We start from the raw sequence: 15802 nt of genomic DNA, 5'->3' as shown, positions 1-15802 counted from the left end.
GACCCACAAAATAGCTGCCTCCTCTGTGAGCAGCGCAAAGCATTATTAGGCGAACAGTATGATGAACAAGCAAAGCCCTTGACCTTGTGCATGTGAATAAGGTCAAATATGTATTCATAATATTATACATGGGTCTTATTACATGACTATAACTCGTACGCACAGACATTGAAAAAATGCCTTGTAAATGCAGAGACAAAACTTTGTAAACTATACTTGCTTTTAAAAGGAGGTTCAAACATGTTTCTAAGGCCTCCCTACAGCATAACGTACTATGTACTTAATTAGGGCTCCGATAGAACTCCATTCAATTTCACTGAGTATTAATACATGATAACGCTTGAGGAAATGTCAATATTGACGCAATGCAAATGCTTGTCTGAAAGTGTGTGCATGTTTGTACTTTCTGAACCATCAATGTTAAGGTGTGTTTAGCTGGTAACGTACTTCGCAATGCTGTATCACAGCGCTGGGGTCATGGGTTAGATTCCGACCAGCGCCCTATCAGCGTTGAGTTTGTACGTTCCACGTGATTGCGTGGTTTTTCTCCCCAATCTCCAGAGACATATTCGTAGCTTAATTGGCTTCTGAGGAAATTAACCCTAGTATGTTTCCGTGCGGTAGGGAATATAGATTGTAAGCTACACTGGGGGAGGATCTGAATAACGATTAAATATTCTCTGTAAAGCACAATGTAATATATGTTAGCATGGTATAAATAATAGTTAATAAATAATTGACTTTAAGAACGTGTGTTGAACACCTAAAACCAACGCCTGTGTACATGAGGCCTGACAGTGCAGAATGTTGATTAAAGCAGGGAGTCTATTTGCTGCAGTGTGGTAAGAGTTGCCTATTCTGGGAAACTATGATTCACATCAAGATGCTACAACCAAATCCTCAGCACAAACATCCCCATGACAACAGAGATGTACAAATGGTCAGACTCAGGAGGAGACTTGTCACTAGGTAACATTTATGTTCACAATCTGAACAAATATTCAGCCTTGACATCTGGGGAGTGTTTCTGAACGAGTGACATTGTGTAACGGAAATGTGCGGCAAAATAGCTCATTCCCTGCACAAATACCAGATATAGAGAGGTGGGGCCGCTGTGTGAACAAGGTCAACTCAATGCGATACGTCCAGTGCTTTCACGTTCCAGTAAGACGCTGCCATATACCAGTACAGCCATGGAAAAACCAGACTGGATCAGATCCCAGTAAAGATGGCACAGCTCAGTAGCCAGGAGCACTCTCTGTGCAACATCACCAGGGGCACAGTGCCAATGTGCAAACTTCAAAGTACACCCTCCGACCACTTTAGTTCCACCAGTTTCATACATGTAAACATTTCCATTGGTTTAGCCTCATTTGAGTCTTAAATAAATCATGAGTGAGACGTTATGTGTCAGTTTTGTTTGTGTAGCTTTTTATTACATTGCTCGACATGTGCACAGAAATGCACTTCTTTGTAGTGTAACACTGTGGACCCATTACAAGTAGGGGATGCGACCCAAAGACCGCCAGCTCAGAGCTGCTGTAACATTCACCCATTCATGCACCTGAGATACTGGGGCATGAGGTAACCTGGGAGACTGGAGTACACGGGCACCTAAGATACTGGGGCATGGAGTAACCTGGGAGGCTGGGGTACACGGGCACCTGAGATACTGGGGCATGGGGTAACCTGGGAGGCTGGGGCACACGGGTACCTGAGATACTGGGACATGAGGTAACCTAGGAGGCTGGGGCACACGGGTACCTGAGATACTGGGGCATGAGGTAACCTGGGAGGCTTGGGCACACGGGCACCTGAGATACTGGGGCATGGGGTAACCTGGGAGGCTGGGGCACACGGGTACCTGAGATACTGGGACATGAGGTAACCTAGGAGGCTGGGGCACACGGGTACCTGAGATACTGGGGCATGAGGTAACCTGGGAGGCTGGGGCACACGGGCACCTGAGATACTGGGGCATGGGGTAACCTGGGAGGCTGGGGCACACGGGCACCTGAGATACTGGGACATGAGGTAACCTGGGAGGCTGGGGCACACGGGCACCTGAGATACTGGGGCATGGGGTAACCTGGGAGGCTGGAGCACACGGGCACCTGAGATACTGGGACATGAGGTAACCTGGGAGGCTGGGGTACACGGGCACCTGAGTTAATGGGTCATGAGGTAACCTGGGAGGCTGGGGTACATGGGCACCTGAGATACTGGGGCATGAGGTAACCTGGGAGGCTGGGGTACACGGGCACCTGAGATACTGGGGCATGAGGTAACCTGGGAGGCTGGGGTACACGGGCACCTGAGATACTGGGGCATGGGGTAACCTGGGAGGCTGGGTGTATCTATGTATAATATACATAGATACACACACACACACACATATACACACACACATATACACATATATACACACACACACACTTCAGAAGAAATCAGAGTATGACCAATGACTACACACAACAGAAGCAGACATTTTGGGGGCTGAGCACTCAGCCTACCAATACTCTGGGGATGTGCAATGTGTATAAATGGAGCATTGAAATCCAGATGGTGTTAATGTCAGCAAGGAAATCGCAAGGTTACATTCTCATTAATATTAGTCCAGCCCACAAAATGTCTGCCTCCATTATGGGTACTTTAAGTGCATCTTCACATTAACGTTTTTAATGAGCAACAGAAACTCAATAGGGAGAAGGATCAAGAGGCATCTTTAAGCTCCATTAAATTCCACTTCTAAACATCTCCCCAAAAGTATGAATTCTAGTGGGACAGGATTGGTGCCTCAAGGACCCGTTCAGACAGCACAGACAACACTCACAGATCTTCTCATGAAATACTCAATTCATCCTGCACCTGCAGTGCTGATACTTCAATTATATATTAAAAAAACCCGTCTGATTACTTCTATTTAAGGGACTCTGATTTATCTTTGCACATAGCATAGAATATCTTTTAATCAGAAAGTAGCACCTTACAATCATTGCAGTAACTTGTCATATAAAAGAAAAGGACTTCAGACCCATATACATTATATATATATCTAGTGAAGGGTAACAGACGGCCCACATTGTGTGGGGTTGGGGGGGGGGGGGGTCTGAGGGGTGTTTTGGGGTGATGAGATGTATAACAGCTGCTTGTAGCAGCCACTATCAGGGAATGTACAGAGCACCTTTAAATATCTTTATTTATAAGATCCATAGATAAAGATATATAGATAGCCAGAGGCGTCAATGTGACAGTCTCCATGGGACAAAGTAGCAAAAATGTGTTATGTATTTACAGTCTCTCATATGTCCCAAATATCACTCAACAAATTATCATAGTGATGAAATCACTACACCAGAAACTGAGGGCGCGCTGCATATTTGAATGCAGTATCGCTTTATTCAGCCACTACTTAGGCCAGATTTTATACAGATGCTTTGTAGATTTTTGACCTGGTACATGTCAGTAAAAGGAAAAATGCCATAACAAATTCCTGGTAGGTAAGGGTATTATACGATGATCATAGCCACTGGTCAGGTCATGTACAGTCACGGGCAAAAGTTTTGAGAATGACACAAGTATTGGTTTTCACACAGTTTGCAGCTTCATTGTTTTTAGACCTTTTTGTCAGATGTTGCTATGGTATACTGATGTAAAATTACAAGCATTTCATAAGTGTCAAAGGGTTTTATTGACAATTACATTAAGTTTATACAAAGAGTCAATATTTGCAGTGTTGACCCTTCATTTTGAAGACCTCTGCAATTCGCCCTGGCATGCTGTCAATCAACTTCTGGGCCACATACTGACTGATGGCCGCCAATTCGTGCCTAATCAATGCTTGGAGTTTGTCAGAATTTGTGGGTTTTTGTTTGTCCACCCTCCTCTTGAGGATTGACCACAGGTTCTCAATGGGATTAAGGTCTGGGGAGTTCCTGGCCATGGACCCAAAATTTCTATGTTTTGTTCCCTGAGCCACTTAGTTATTACTTTTGCCTTATGACAAGGTGTTCCATTGTGCTGGAAAAGGCATTGTTCATCACCAAACTGTTTTTGGATGGTTGGGAGAAGTTGCTCTTGGAGGATGTTTTGGTACCATTCTTTATTCATGGCTCCCTTGGCTGAGAAGCAACCACACACAGGAATGGTCTCAGGATGATTTACTGTTGGCATGATACAGGGCTGATGGTAGCGCTCATCTTTCCTTCTCCGGATAAGCATTTTTCCAGAAACAATCTGAAACGATCTGAAAGGGGATTCATCAGAGAAAATGACTTTACCCCAGTCCTCAGCAGTCCAATCCCTGTGCCTTTTGCATAATATCAGTCTGTCCCTGATGTTTTTCCTGGAGAGAAATGGCTTCTTTGCTGGCCTTCTTGACACCAGGCTGTCCTCCAAAAGTATTTGCCCCACTGTGCGTGCAGCTGCACTCACACCTGCCTGCTGTCATTCCTGACCAAACTCTGCACTGGTGGCGCCCCGATTCCGCAGCTGAATCAACTTTAGAAGACGTCCTAGCGCTTGCTGGACGTTCTTGGGCGCCCTGAAGCCTTCTTCACAACTACTGAACCTCTCTCTTTAAAGTTGTTGATGATCCGATAAATGGTTGATTTAGGTGCAATCTTACTAGCAGCAATATCCTTGCCTGTAAAGCCCTTTTTGTACAAAGCAATGATGACTGCACGTTTTCTTGCAGATAACCATGGTTAACAGAGGAATAACAATGGTTTCAAGCACCACCCTCCATTTAAAGTTTCCAGTCTATTATTCTAACTCAATCAGCATGACAGAGTGATCTCCAGCCTTGTCTGGAGCATATGCAAAATGCCATCATAAAAACTGATGTAGCAGACTTTGTGAAAAATTATAATTGAGTCATTCTCAAAACTTTCGGCCATGACTGTAATACAGTGCTGTGCCCTTTGTTGTACAAGGTGCAAAAGAATTGCATTATTATACATTAGATCGGCGGTTCCCAAAGTGTGCGCCGCGGCTCCCAGGGGTGCCGCGGCGCTGTCACTGGGGTGCCGCGGGCCAGCCCTAGAAAACAGAAAGCAAACAGAAACTTACCAATCCGCGCGGCGCTAGGACCCAGCAGCCTCCTCTCTCCCGCAGCTGTCACTGAATATCGACGTCAGTGACAGCTGCGCGAGAGAGGAGGCTGCAGGGTCCTAGCGCCGCGCGAATTGGTAAGTTTCTGTTTGCTTTCTTTTTTCTATAGCTGGCGCGGGGCAGAGGAGGAGGGAAGATGGCAGAGAGGGGGACAGAGAGCAGAGGAGGAGGGGGACAGAGAGCAGAGGAGGAGGGCAGATGGCAGAGGAGGGGGACAGATGGCAGAGGAGGGGGACAGAGGGCAGAGGAGGGGGACAGAGGGCAGAGGAGGGGGACAGAGGGCAGAGGAGGGGGACAGAGGAGGAGGGCAGAGGGCAGAGGAGGGGGACAGAGGGCAGAGGAGGGGGACAGAGGGCAGAGGAGGGGGACAGAGGGCAGAGGAGGGGGACAGAGGGCAGAGGAGGGGGACAGAGGGCAGAGGAGGGGGACAGAGGGCAGAGGAGGAGGGCAGAGGGCAGAGGAGGAGGGCAGAGGGCAGAGGAGGGGGACAGAGAGCAGAGGAGGGGGACAGAGAGCAGAGGAGGGGGACAGAGAGCAGAGGAGGGGGCCAGCGTGACAGAGGGCAGAGGGGGCAGTGTGCCTGGATGCAGAGGGGGCAGTGTGCCTGGATGCAGAGGGGGCAGTGTGCCTGGATGCAGAGGGGGCAGTGTGCCTGGATGCAGAGGGGGCAGTGTGCCTGGATGCAGAGGGGGCAGAGTGTCCGGATGCAGAGGGGCATTTTTGCATACAACTAAATAAGTATTTCTGTCGTGACCTAAATACTTATTACAATTTTTTGACCCAACTACTTCTAAAACAGGACTGCTCAGTAATTATTTTGGAAGGGTGCCTTGAAAAAATTTGGAGACTCTAAGGGTGCCGCGAACTGCAAAAGTTTGGGAACCACTGCATTAGATTGTAAGCACCATGAGCAATGCTCTCTCTCTCTCCTCCTATCTTCTTGTCCCACCTTGTCCACCTGTGTGCCCTCTGGCATGTTATGTACTACGTTTTGTCTGTTCTGTACCTTGTCTATTACAGCTTTCGTATTAACTTGCTTCATATTATGGCATTATGCTTCTAGAATGTTTTGCAATTGCCTGTGATTACTCTATATTTAGCACAATGGACCTCTACGTGATATGTACTCTTCTCTATTTCCCCACTGTACTGTTCTATGTCTATATATAGTATAGTATAATAATGTCCAGTGGTCAGGTCATGTTGGAGGTGTAGTGTCCTATGTCTGTATATAGTGTAATAGAATTGTATTATGATCATGTCCAGTGGTCAGGTCATGTTGGGGGTGTAGTGTCCTATGTCTGTATAGTGTGTAATAGAATTGTATTATGATCATGTCCAGTGGTCAGGTCATGTTGGGGGTGTAGTGTCCTATGTCTGTATAGTGTGTAATAGAATTGTATTATGATCATGTCCAGTGGTCAGATCATGTTGGGTAGATGCAGTATTCTGTATAGAATCCTGTTGTGCATACATTTTTCAAGAAGACAATGTAACAAAGCTAACTATAGCTACGGTGAATCAGCCCCAGCTAACGGATGTTAGTTGTTTCCAAACAATGGTGAACAGTACATGACGAGTCCCTGATTTTATTTCTAATAATACCAAGTGTAACCAATAGCTCCAAATCTACAACATTTATTAACAATGTTACCAATCAAGTTAGTGTTTGAATTATAATCAAAATAAAGCGTGTTTCAAAAGCATTCTTATATATGGTTATCAAAAAGACTTAAATATACTTTAAGGATTGAATAAACCTTTTTGCACTGATTTTGCTGGTTAATTATCTCACTTTACTAACTTACACATTATTAGTTTTGGAAATGTTACTTTGTATATTTGATTAGGGTTACCACAGAGAACAATGTTATGGCACAAATCTTACAAACCTGGCACTGTCATTTACTAAATAGAAGTGTCGGCAGACAAGGAAGGTAATTATTCATTACAAATTCCTCTTCTGTTCCATTGTATTATTATTTTGCATTAAAACAGTGCCACCTAATGGACATAAAGCAGAATGCATGAAACGGAGCACAGAACGTCTCGGATACAGCGAGTCGCCTCAAATGCCAATCATCACATTCTGAGCATAAAGTAAATATACTGAGACACAGTATTCTTATTGTGTATAAACAAACGGATATCTGAACTTGCACTACACTTTTTTCCAGCATATTACTAAAAAAGTAAAAAAAAAACAAAAAAAAAAAACAACTACAGAATCTTCCTAGATATAGTACTTTGCACATCCATAGGTTGTACATTATTTTTTTTCTGTGTAATACTGAGAGTCTTCAGTTCAGTACAATAGTTCATGTTTAGTACTATAAAATGCTGTACCTACAGTACAGAGGACAGGATATGTCTGCACAGGTTAGAATAAAGTTGATAATTTTCCTCTATTTAACATTTTATTTTAGTTAGTTACACCTCATTACACAATGCATGACTATTTAAACAAATGGGGTATAGAATGTAGATTTACAAGCCACAAAAAGTGCAGACATGCAATGCTTCTTTATGCACGCAAGTGCACTTACTTATCCGCCAACTGCATTTCATAAAACACGCCTACTGTACTACAAGTGCGCTCACTTATCCGCCAACTGCATTTCATAAAACACGCCTACTGTACTACAAGTGCGCTCACTTATCCGCCAACTGCATTTCATAAAACACGCCTACTGTACTACAAGTGCGCTCACTTATCCGCCAACTGCATTTCATAAAACACGCCTACTGTACTACAAGTGCGCTCACTTATCCGCCAACCGCATTCCACAAAGCATGCCTACTGTACTTCAGTGCAGTTACTTATATGCGTGCACCCAGGTTTACTTGCATACACTTGTTCTGTACTAGCCTGGGGCACACATACATTTAGTTTTTAAAACAGACTATGCCATGATAGTCATCACCATCTGTCGGCACTGACACCTGCTCTGTAGCTGGTGCAAATGATACAACCGAAACCAAAAACGTACTGAGAAACCCAGGACTTGAATTGTCCGCATCTGCGCTGGAACGCCCTCTGCACATACGTACTTACTGTACATGACCTACATTAGTCCGCCCCTTCCCTCCCCCGTTCCGTCCTAGGCAGTCGCAAGTATAATTTGCGTTTGGACATGAATTGCATGCAACTGCGTTCATTGGCATAAGGTATGTTTCAGAGTATGTGCAGAGCTATTTCATACACGATACATCTAAACATGAATCAGGCCCATAGTGTGTAATGTAACGCATTTACAGGAAGAAACTTGATGTACGTTAAAATCATGCAAATCAGCCTTGTCATAATTGTGAAAACATTTGGCCAACCCTCAAACTCAAAGCGTTAAACAATCTCATAAAATTTCCAATTTATATGTGCATTGCAAAAACAGTGCCTAATTAGCACACAGTAAGAAATACCCCCGATTTGTCGTTGTCCCATCAGACAAATCCTTGCAGCCCTGTAAACGCCGCCATCTTGGTCGACAGATTCCGTTTCCCCTGTAAAAGTTGGGGCACTTGTACAAGCAGACACGTTTCCTCACATAACAGCTCCTTACTGCACTTGTGTACGGAGGTGAATAAACATTTCTGTTTCTCATTTGTGACTGCGGTTTGGAAGCCAAATCGGATTTGTCATTTTACGTCACAATCTGTGAAAAATCGATTTTCATCCCTGGGGAGTCATTCCACAGGAAAATACCTGTAAGGTCCCGAGCTACAGACATGCGGTCCATCAGTTATTGCATGGACATCACCAGACACAAGGCAGATTATATTATACAAGTTAACCCGTGCATTCTAGTCAAATCAAGCTACTTAAGGTGTTAAAAAGGTTCTTGTCATGCATTTGGGCCTAGCCCAGGCCTCCTCAGGGGAAGAGCGTTACTTCCCGACGCAAGCGCCCTTTTTTAACGTGGTTTTGTCCACATGTCACCACCTCATCATTTTTCTCCATCACCTCGTCCTTCATCTTCATCGCCACATCCTTCATCAAGCTACTTAAGGTGCTAAAAACTCCCCACTGTCACCCCCGGCAACCACAAACCACTCCCAACTGTCACTTCTCCTTCAAGAAATATATAGGTCAGTATATAGGTCAGTGTATAACTCTGCCCAGCAGGTGGCGCTGCAGCTTGGTTTTTTTTCCCCACACACGCCACTAGGCATTTATATAGTAGATGGTGAACATGCATATTAGTCTATTGATTGGACATTCATTAATCTGGTATAAAACAGACAATACCCAAAAGCACTGTAATTACTGCCAGAGTAAATTAGCTTAGTATAGCTGGCAAACTCAATTGCATCTTTACCTCTTATTTAATGCCAGAAAACACACTAGTACAAGGCAATCTACAAGTAATAAAATAGTAAAATAATAGTGTACAGTTCCTCTTCCTCCCTGAAACCGACACATACATGGAGTAGTCAGCCATTTGTGTAATGGAAATAATAAGAATTAGACACCGGTAGTGTGGATCACCTTTAGAGATCATTAAGCTTCTTGTACAGTGTTTATTTATTGGGACTAATAGGGGAATGGGGTGGCAGTACCACACATCTTACAATATCAGGCTCTGGTTTTATGTTGTGATGTGAATCATTCCTTTTTAAATGATGGAAACACAAAATAGTAAAGACATCAATGAGACCTGATCTTTGCTCAGGCTACAAAATCCAACCACATACTTTCTTTTACCCCCCAAATAAACTACCTCCCAAGTGTACGGATTTCAGCGGCTCTGTCCCGCTTCCCTGCACAAGGACATGTTTGTCTGACGGGTGAGATTGTTGGGGGAAGGGGGGTATGTCATGGGCAGTCTAGCATTTTACAGCACTAAGCGGCCCTTTGGAAGGGTGGCCACTCCCACCGTGACATGGCTACGCCCCCACTGTCTGTGGCCTATCCCCCTGCCGGGGACAGACATGTTGAAAGGTATGTAAACCTATGCATGTACTCTAACTTGCCCAGTCCATTTGGGTTCATCAAATGTTTAATTGCTGAGAGAAGATGTATGGTGAAATAAAGATTGTGTGTAAAAAAAAAAAGAAAAAGGGAACTGCCCTGGAAAAATCAGGACTCATGAGAACCTAGAACGCGGATTTGCGTAACAAGCAAGAAATGGTTAAACAGATGATCCTGTACTGGATGCAAGGAAGCTGGATCAAAAATAATTGAACACTATGATTTCTAGAAGCAGGGGTGCTCAAACCCAGTTCTTAAGAGCTATCAACATGCCATGTTTTCAGGATTTCTGTCTGTAGAAACAGGTGGGATAATAACTGAGCCAGAAAAAATAGATTAACTCACCTGTGCACGATTAAAGAATTCCTTAAAAACATGAACTGTTGGTAGCTCAGAGGCCTAGGTTTGGCCACCTCTGTGCCAAAGTATCTGTGTAATTCTCCCAAATTTATGGGAAAGAAAAAAGTGTTGGGGCCTAGAACATTGCTCCTCAGATCCGGTCCTCAGGTGCATGTTTTCCGTATATCCTTGCTGGAGCACAGGTGTGTGAACTACTGACTGACACATTTGAAAAAGAAACCAGTTATCTCAAGTGTGATTCTATGAGGAGACCTAGAAAACATGGACTGTTAGCGGTTCCCCGAGGACCGGATTTGAACAACACTGCCCTAGAGGACAATGCATGCCATGGGTTGAAAATTAGGAATGTCTTATCCTACCCTGAAGCTGAGATGTGTCATATTTTTGTCAATCTTCATTTTTATCTATTCATGGGCAAAATTTTTACTATTTTTCTTTTTTTTTTGCTGGCAGTAAAACTTACCTATGGTCGGCAAGCAAGAGTGTGCATTGAGCACAATCACGGATATTGATCTCCCTCACATTAGCCTAAAAGGCATAAGCAGCCTGGTCTTGGAGCCACATCACTTTATAGCAGCTGTCAATAAACTCAAACACTTCAATCCTGACAAATCTAGTGCTGTCTTCTTATAGTTTCAGCTCTGTAACCCACAGAAGAAGGCAGGACTAGGCTCTCTGGTAGATATTACAAAATAAAGCACATCACTGTCAAACATAAGAGACAAATGGTGCCTGAGGGATCGCAGCAGCAGGGAACAATTCAACTAGAGTCCTATTATTGATCAATTCTTTTCACCAAATGAAAATCATATTTATTAGCTGCCTTTATTGTTAAAACATTGACGCTAGGTAATGATGCATAACCGACGTACTATGTAATTTTGTTTACAGTGGAAAAAATCCATCTAATGAAGACAATTTACGTTATACATAAAGAAGCAACACGTACTAGTGAACTTTATGGGGTTAATACATGTCTGGGGGGAAAAAAATCATCTTGTTTATTGGAAAGGCAGTGGATTAAGAAATGTCTTAAAACTTAATATGTGTTGCTTTTTCCCCAGATTATTCTCTAATAATACTCCCCCACTCCCCGTGTTTAGCAACAAGGACACTTTGATTAAACTGCCTGGAGGCGGCCATTTTGAAGGCTGAACCAACCCTCATGTGAAAGCGGCCTATCGGTTCACTAGGAAAGAGTGACATCACTGTGATGCAACCATTTTGCGGGCTTAACCGTTATTCATTATAAAGTATTCTATCGACTCATGATGTCACCGACGACCACTGAGCCAGACTGACTTGTTTATTGGGTATCCAGCACCGTGATTTAAGGAAACTGATAAATTATGAGGTAAGTTGTACATTATGAGGTATTTGCCGAATATGGCTCTCACAAAGCAATATAAATACAGTATGAATATCAATTTTGCTTCACTACTTTTAGGTAGGCTTCAGTGCAACCTTTTAAGGGGCTTAAAAGGTTGCAAATCATTTGGCGAAAGACTATGGGCAGGGCATGCTGGGACTTGTAGTTACAGCTGCTGTGGAACTACAAGACGTTTTCCCAAGCCTGGTCTAAATAGTCCCACGGAGAGCCACTACCAAGCTGGATCTCCCCTCAGGCCACAGCAACGACACATCAGCAGTTTCTACTTGAATATTTTGCTCAAATGATCAGACCACTCTGCAAATATCACCTCGAATCTCGTTCTAAACCGCCCCGTCCTCTGACTATGAAAGGTTTCAAGTGCTTAGATTGTGGGCGCACAAAAGCCTCCAGGACATCTGAGAGCCTATTAACATTGTTCTTGATAACAAGCAGTTTGTATGGCTCAGCTTCCTGACTCACAAGGTCCCGTCGCCCTCACTCTTTCAGCCCTCATCCAACTCATATCATCTAAATAATGTACAGCGCCTAGAGAAACACAACCGTCTATGTAGGTTAATTACATGCGCAGCACAAACGAAGAGTACTGGTAACAAAATAATGACTGAACAATGACCCCATGTTTTGGGAATTGTCCTCAGCATTCTTGGCCTGAAGGATGGGAAAAGAATACTTAGAGAACGGAACGGAATCTTCAGACTAATTCAGAGAGCGATGAGAATAATGGTCTATTACCGAAGTAACCGATACAGCGAGAGCAAGAAGGGTAAATACAATATGCTAACAAGACGGCTCCACTTTCAACGCAATATTTTTTTGTTTGCTACGTGAAACGGTGACTAGCCAATCTGTACAAGCAGCCATATACCAAGAGCTAGGCGGAACTGTGGGGGAACTACAGGTTCCAGCATTTCTTCTGAGCAAGAGGTAGCTGGGCATGTTGAGACATGTAGTTCCCCAACAGCTGAAGATTCTATTGATGTCCAAGTCTAGAAGAGAGTAATAGGCCCGAAATGACAACTCCGAAAATTCTTCTTTTGCGTGGTCTATACGGTCATTGGAAGAGCAAGTTTATATCAGGAGCTCTTCTATAAAAACTGGTCTGCACAAGAGGTAGACAAACCTTTGTCTTTCTAGTTGCTGAGGAACTACAAGTCCCAGCATGGCTCATGGCATGTTAAACCTTGTATTCGCAACAGCACCTTGAAAGATACAGGTTCTCTGGTCTATATTTTTTTAGATGATTTTCAACTTCCACAATTTAGATCACACGTTCTCCAACATGCATTATATTCCTCCTTATCGATCACATATTTCCTTCATAGGGGACCAAGGCACATTAAAAACAGCTTGTACAAATATACCTGGACTATAAACCTTCATAAGCATCACTGTATTGAAAAGCGTTTAAAAAAAGCTATGTATTTAAGGTCTTGTAATAGCCTAACTAACAGTATCCGCATGAAATATAAAGGTATATTATGGTACCGCTATACATATTCCAGAGACCTTTACAAAGGGTCACTAAACCTAACATGCAAGTTATCCTATGTGAAAACAAGTTCACACATATATACATACATACATACCTCCAAGTTCACTCAGAGCAGCTGTGACGTGTGGTGAATGAAATTAGGTTGTAATGCTTATTTTCCTAGCGTTTAGGCCTCTAATGCACCAGCGAGATAGACAGGATTAATAGGCGTAGGCCGATCACAGACCGACAGGAATAGAGAAAACTTTATGCCAAGTTTTCTGCTTCATAGACAATAGTAGTCTTAGCTCTATATGACACTGCCCCTGTATTGGGCACTTCCTCTGCAGCAGCCATTGTCTGCTAATTGGGGGTGGAGCGACTGATATAGTGCACCAATGGCAGAAGTCCTTTTATGATGAGAATAAGGTCCTGGAACCGATGACATCAGTAATGCACAAAATCCTCAACCAATACTGACAAGGATGATTCACTAGGGACCAGTCACTTAACGGAACATAAAAACTTGCATTTTAGGTACAGTGTTCTTAAACCCAAATCATGTGTTAATATTTCTCTTACATCAAGAGACCCCATTCTCTACAAGCCGGTGGGCACACTGGAGGTGCAAGTCTACTATACACAACGTGGGCACGCGGAAGGTGCTCTCTTACCTTGCCGTCCTTCGCTTGGCTTGGGTTGTACTTCTTCCACACATTCTGCAGGAAACCATCCAATGTGCCCCCTGGCATTTCCTTCCCAGAATCCTCCTTCTCCGATGCTTAGAACTGTACAAAGGACAAGAACATAAACTTATATCGGATTACAAGTACATTCACCCTGCATATCTGTCTCTGCAAACAGAGTTACACATTTGCACATTAGTGCTCCTAGGAGATACAGGTGGAGGACCTATGTGTGACAAAATAACAGTAGAGTCTGATTTAACTTACATGCTTTGAAATGGTTTGAAAATGTCTTTTTCCACAGCTAACAGCAGGCTGACAGGGTGTGTCTGCACTGAGGCTAATCAAGCAGATCACCTGATGAGAACTCCTTTTAAAGACAAGGTGGGAGTGTCACCCGTCTATCAAGTCAGGGCTGTGGGAGGAGTGTAAACTATTCAAACCTGTCTTTTTCTTTTGTAGTGTGACTGATGCCAGACAGTGGCCGGTGTCTAGGGAGCTGGTATCTGCTAGCATTAAGACCACAACTTTACGTTATGAATTACTTTGCCAGTCTGACAATAAAAGCAAAGTAGAAAGCAAGAGGGTGTTTGTGTGTGTATCACCTGAAGCGTGCCGTTGTTTGCTTACAAATTGTCAGGCCAATATTTTACCAGGAGTTGGTAGACTCTCTTTAGCAAAAGCACGTTCTCTAACATTCTCGTATGCTAACAAAGGGATGTGCAGCATGCTAATCACTACCACTAATCGGCTTAATTATATTTTCATGGTTAGTAGTTTTTCAATCAGTTCTACTATGATTTCTGATGCAGACAATGGTAGAATTCTTATATTACTGAGCAATGGGAGAGGTGATTAAGGAATTCTGATGAAAGTAATTCATCAAACGTACAAGCAACTCTCTGCAGGATTCATATAACTGGGAGCTGGCATGTGTATGTATATATGCATGTGTATATGTATGTATGCATGCATGTGTAATTATATATATATATATACACACACATACACACACACACACACACATATACACACGCATACATATTGAAATATACCATAAGCACTCTGACTGGCTTGTAGTGTACGGCGGAGGTAAGCAATGGGTGGACTCTCCAGTTGTGGCGGAACTACAAGTGCAAGCTTGTCCTGCCTGGCTATGCTCAGCAGGGCACTCTGGGACTTGTAGTTCCACCACAGCTAGAGGGTCAAAGGTTGCCTACCACCGGTATATGTAAACTAGTATTTGTACATCTTCTTGGTTGAGACAGTAATATTAAAGCAGTGTTTTGCAACACTGGTCCAGGATACATAATTAGAGCCTCAGTCATCTTGATTCTACCACCTGTGCTCAAGTATGGATATCCTTAAAACCTGGACTGCTAGGGGGGGGGGGGGATTTGAGAACTGGACCTGGGAACCACCATTGTAAACGGTGCTTGTGTGCGATATTGAATGTGCTTTCACGGCTAAGGCTTCTGTAGAGAGCGATATGGGACAATAGAATGTTTAAGAGGAATCAGCGACGAGAATTCTACAAGCAATGCCAAGAAACTGTAGCAAGCATTGTGACGCCTCTCATGGCACACTCTCTACTTGGCCTCCCGATGCGGGTCACATTTCTGAGATCCCGACATTTCACAACGTGACTGATGGGCTGCTAATCAAACAGTACACTTCATTTCATTAATCAAGTCCTAATCTGCCAAAGCCATCTGCTCAAAAAAGGGAAAAAAAAAACACATCAAGCTTCATCTTTTCTCATTTCCTTTCCAAACTGCTCATTACACATGACAGACAGCTCTGTTCTCTAT

General features: G+C 43.5%; 1 protein-coding gene across 9 annotated transcripts in view; it reads right to left on the bottom strand.

The window, feature by feature from the left end:
- Positions 1-15802, bottom strand: part of SHANK2 (SH3 and multiple ankyrin repeat domains 2) — a 359718-nt gene that overhangs the window by 150346 nt on the left and 193570 nt on the right. For all 9 annotated transcript variants that reach the window (XM_075188258.1, XM_075188267.1, XM_075188257.1 and 6 more), the window contains one exon: positions 13980-14093. In XM_075188258.1, the coding sequence (XP_075044359.1) occupies positions 13980-14093 (114 nt within the window). The remainder of the gene's footprint in view (positions 1-13979; positions 14094-15802) is intronic.

The sequence above is a fragment of the Mixophyes fleayi genome, chromosome 10, assembly GCF_038048845.1.
Source record: "Mixophyes fleayi isolate aMixFle1 chromosome 10, aMixFle1.hap1, whole genome shotgun sequence".
Lineage (NCBI taxonomy): Eukaryota > Metazoa > Chordata > Amphibia > Anura > Limnodynastidae > Mixophyes > Mixophyes fleayi.
This window is presented reverse-complemented; position numbering and strand designations above follow the sequence as displayed.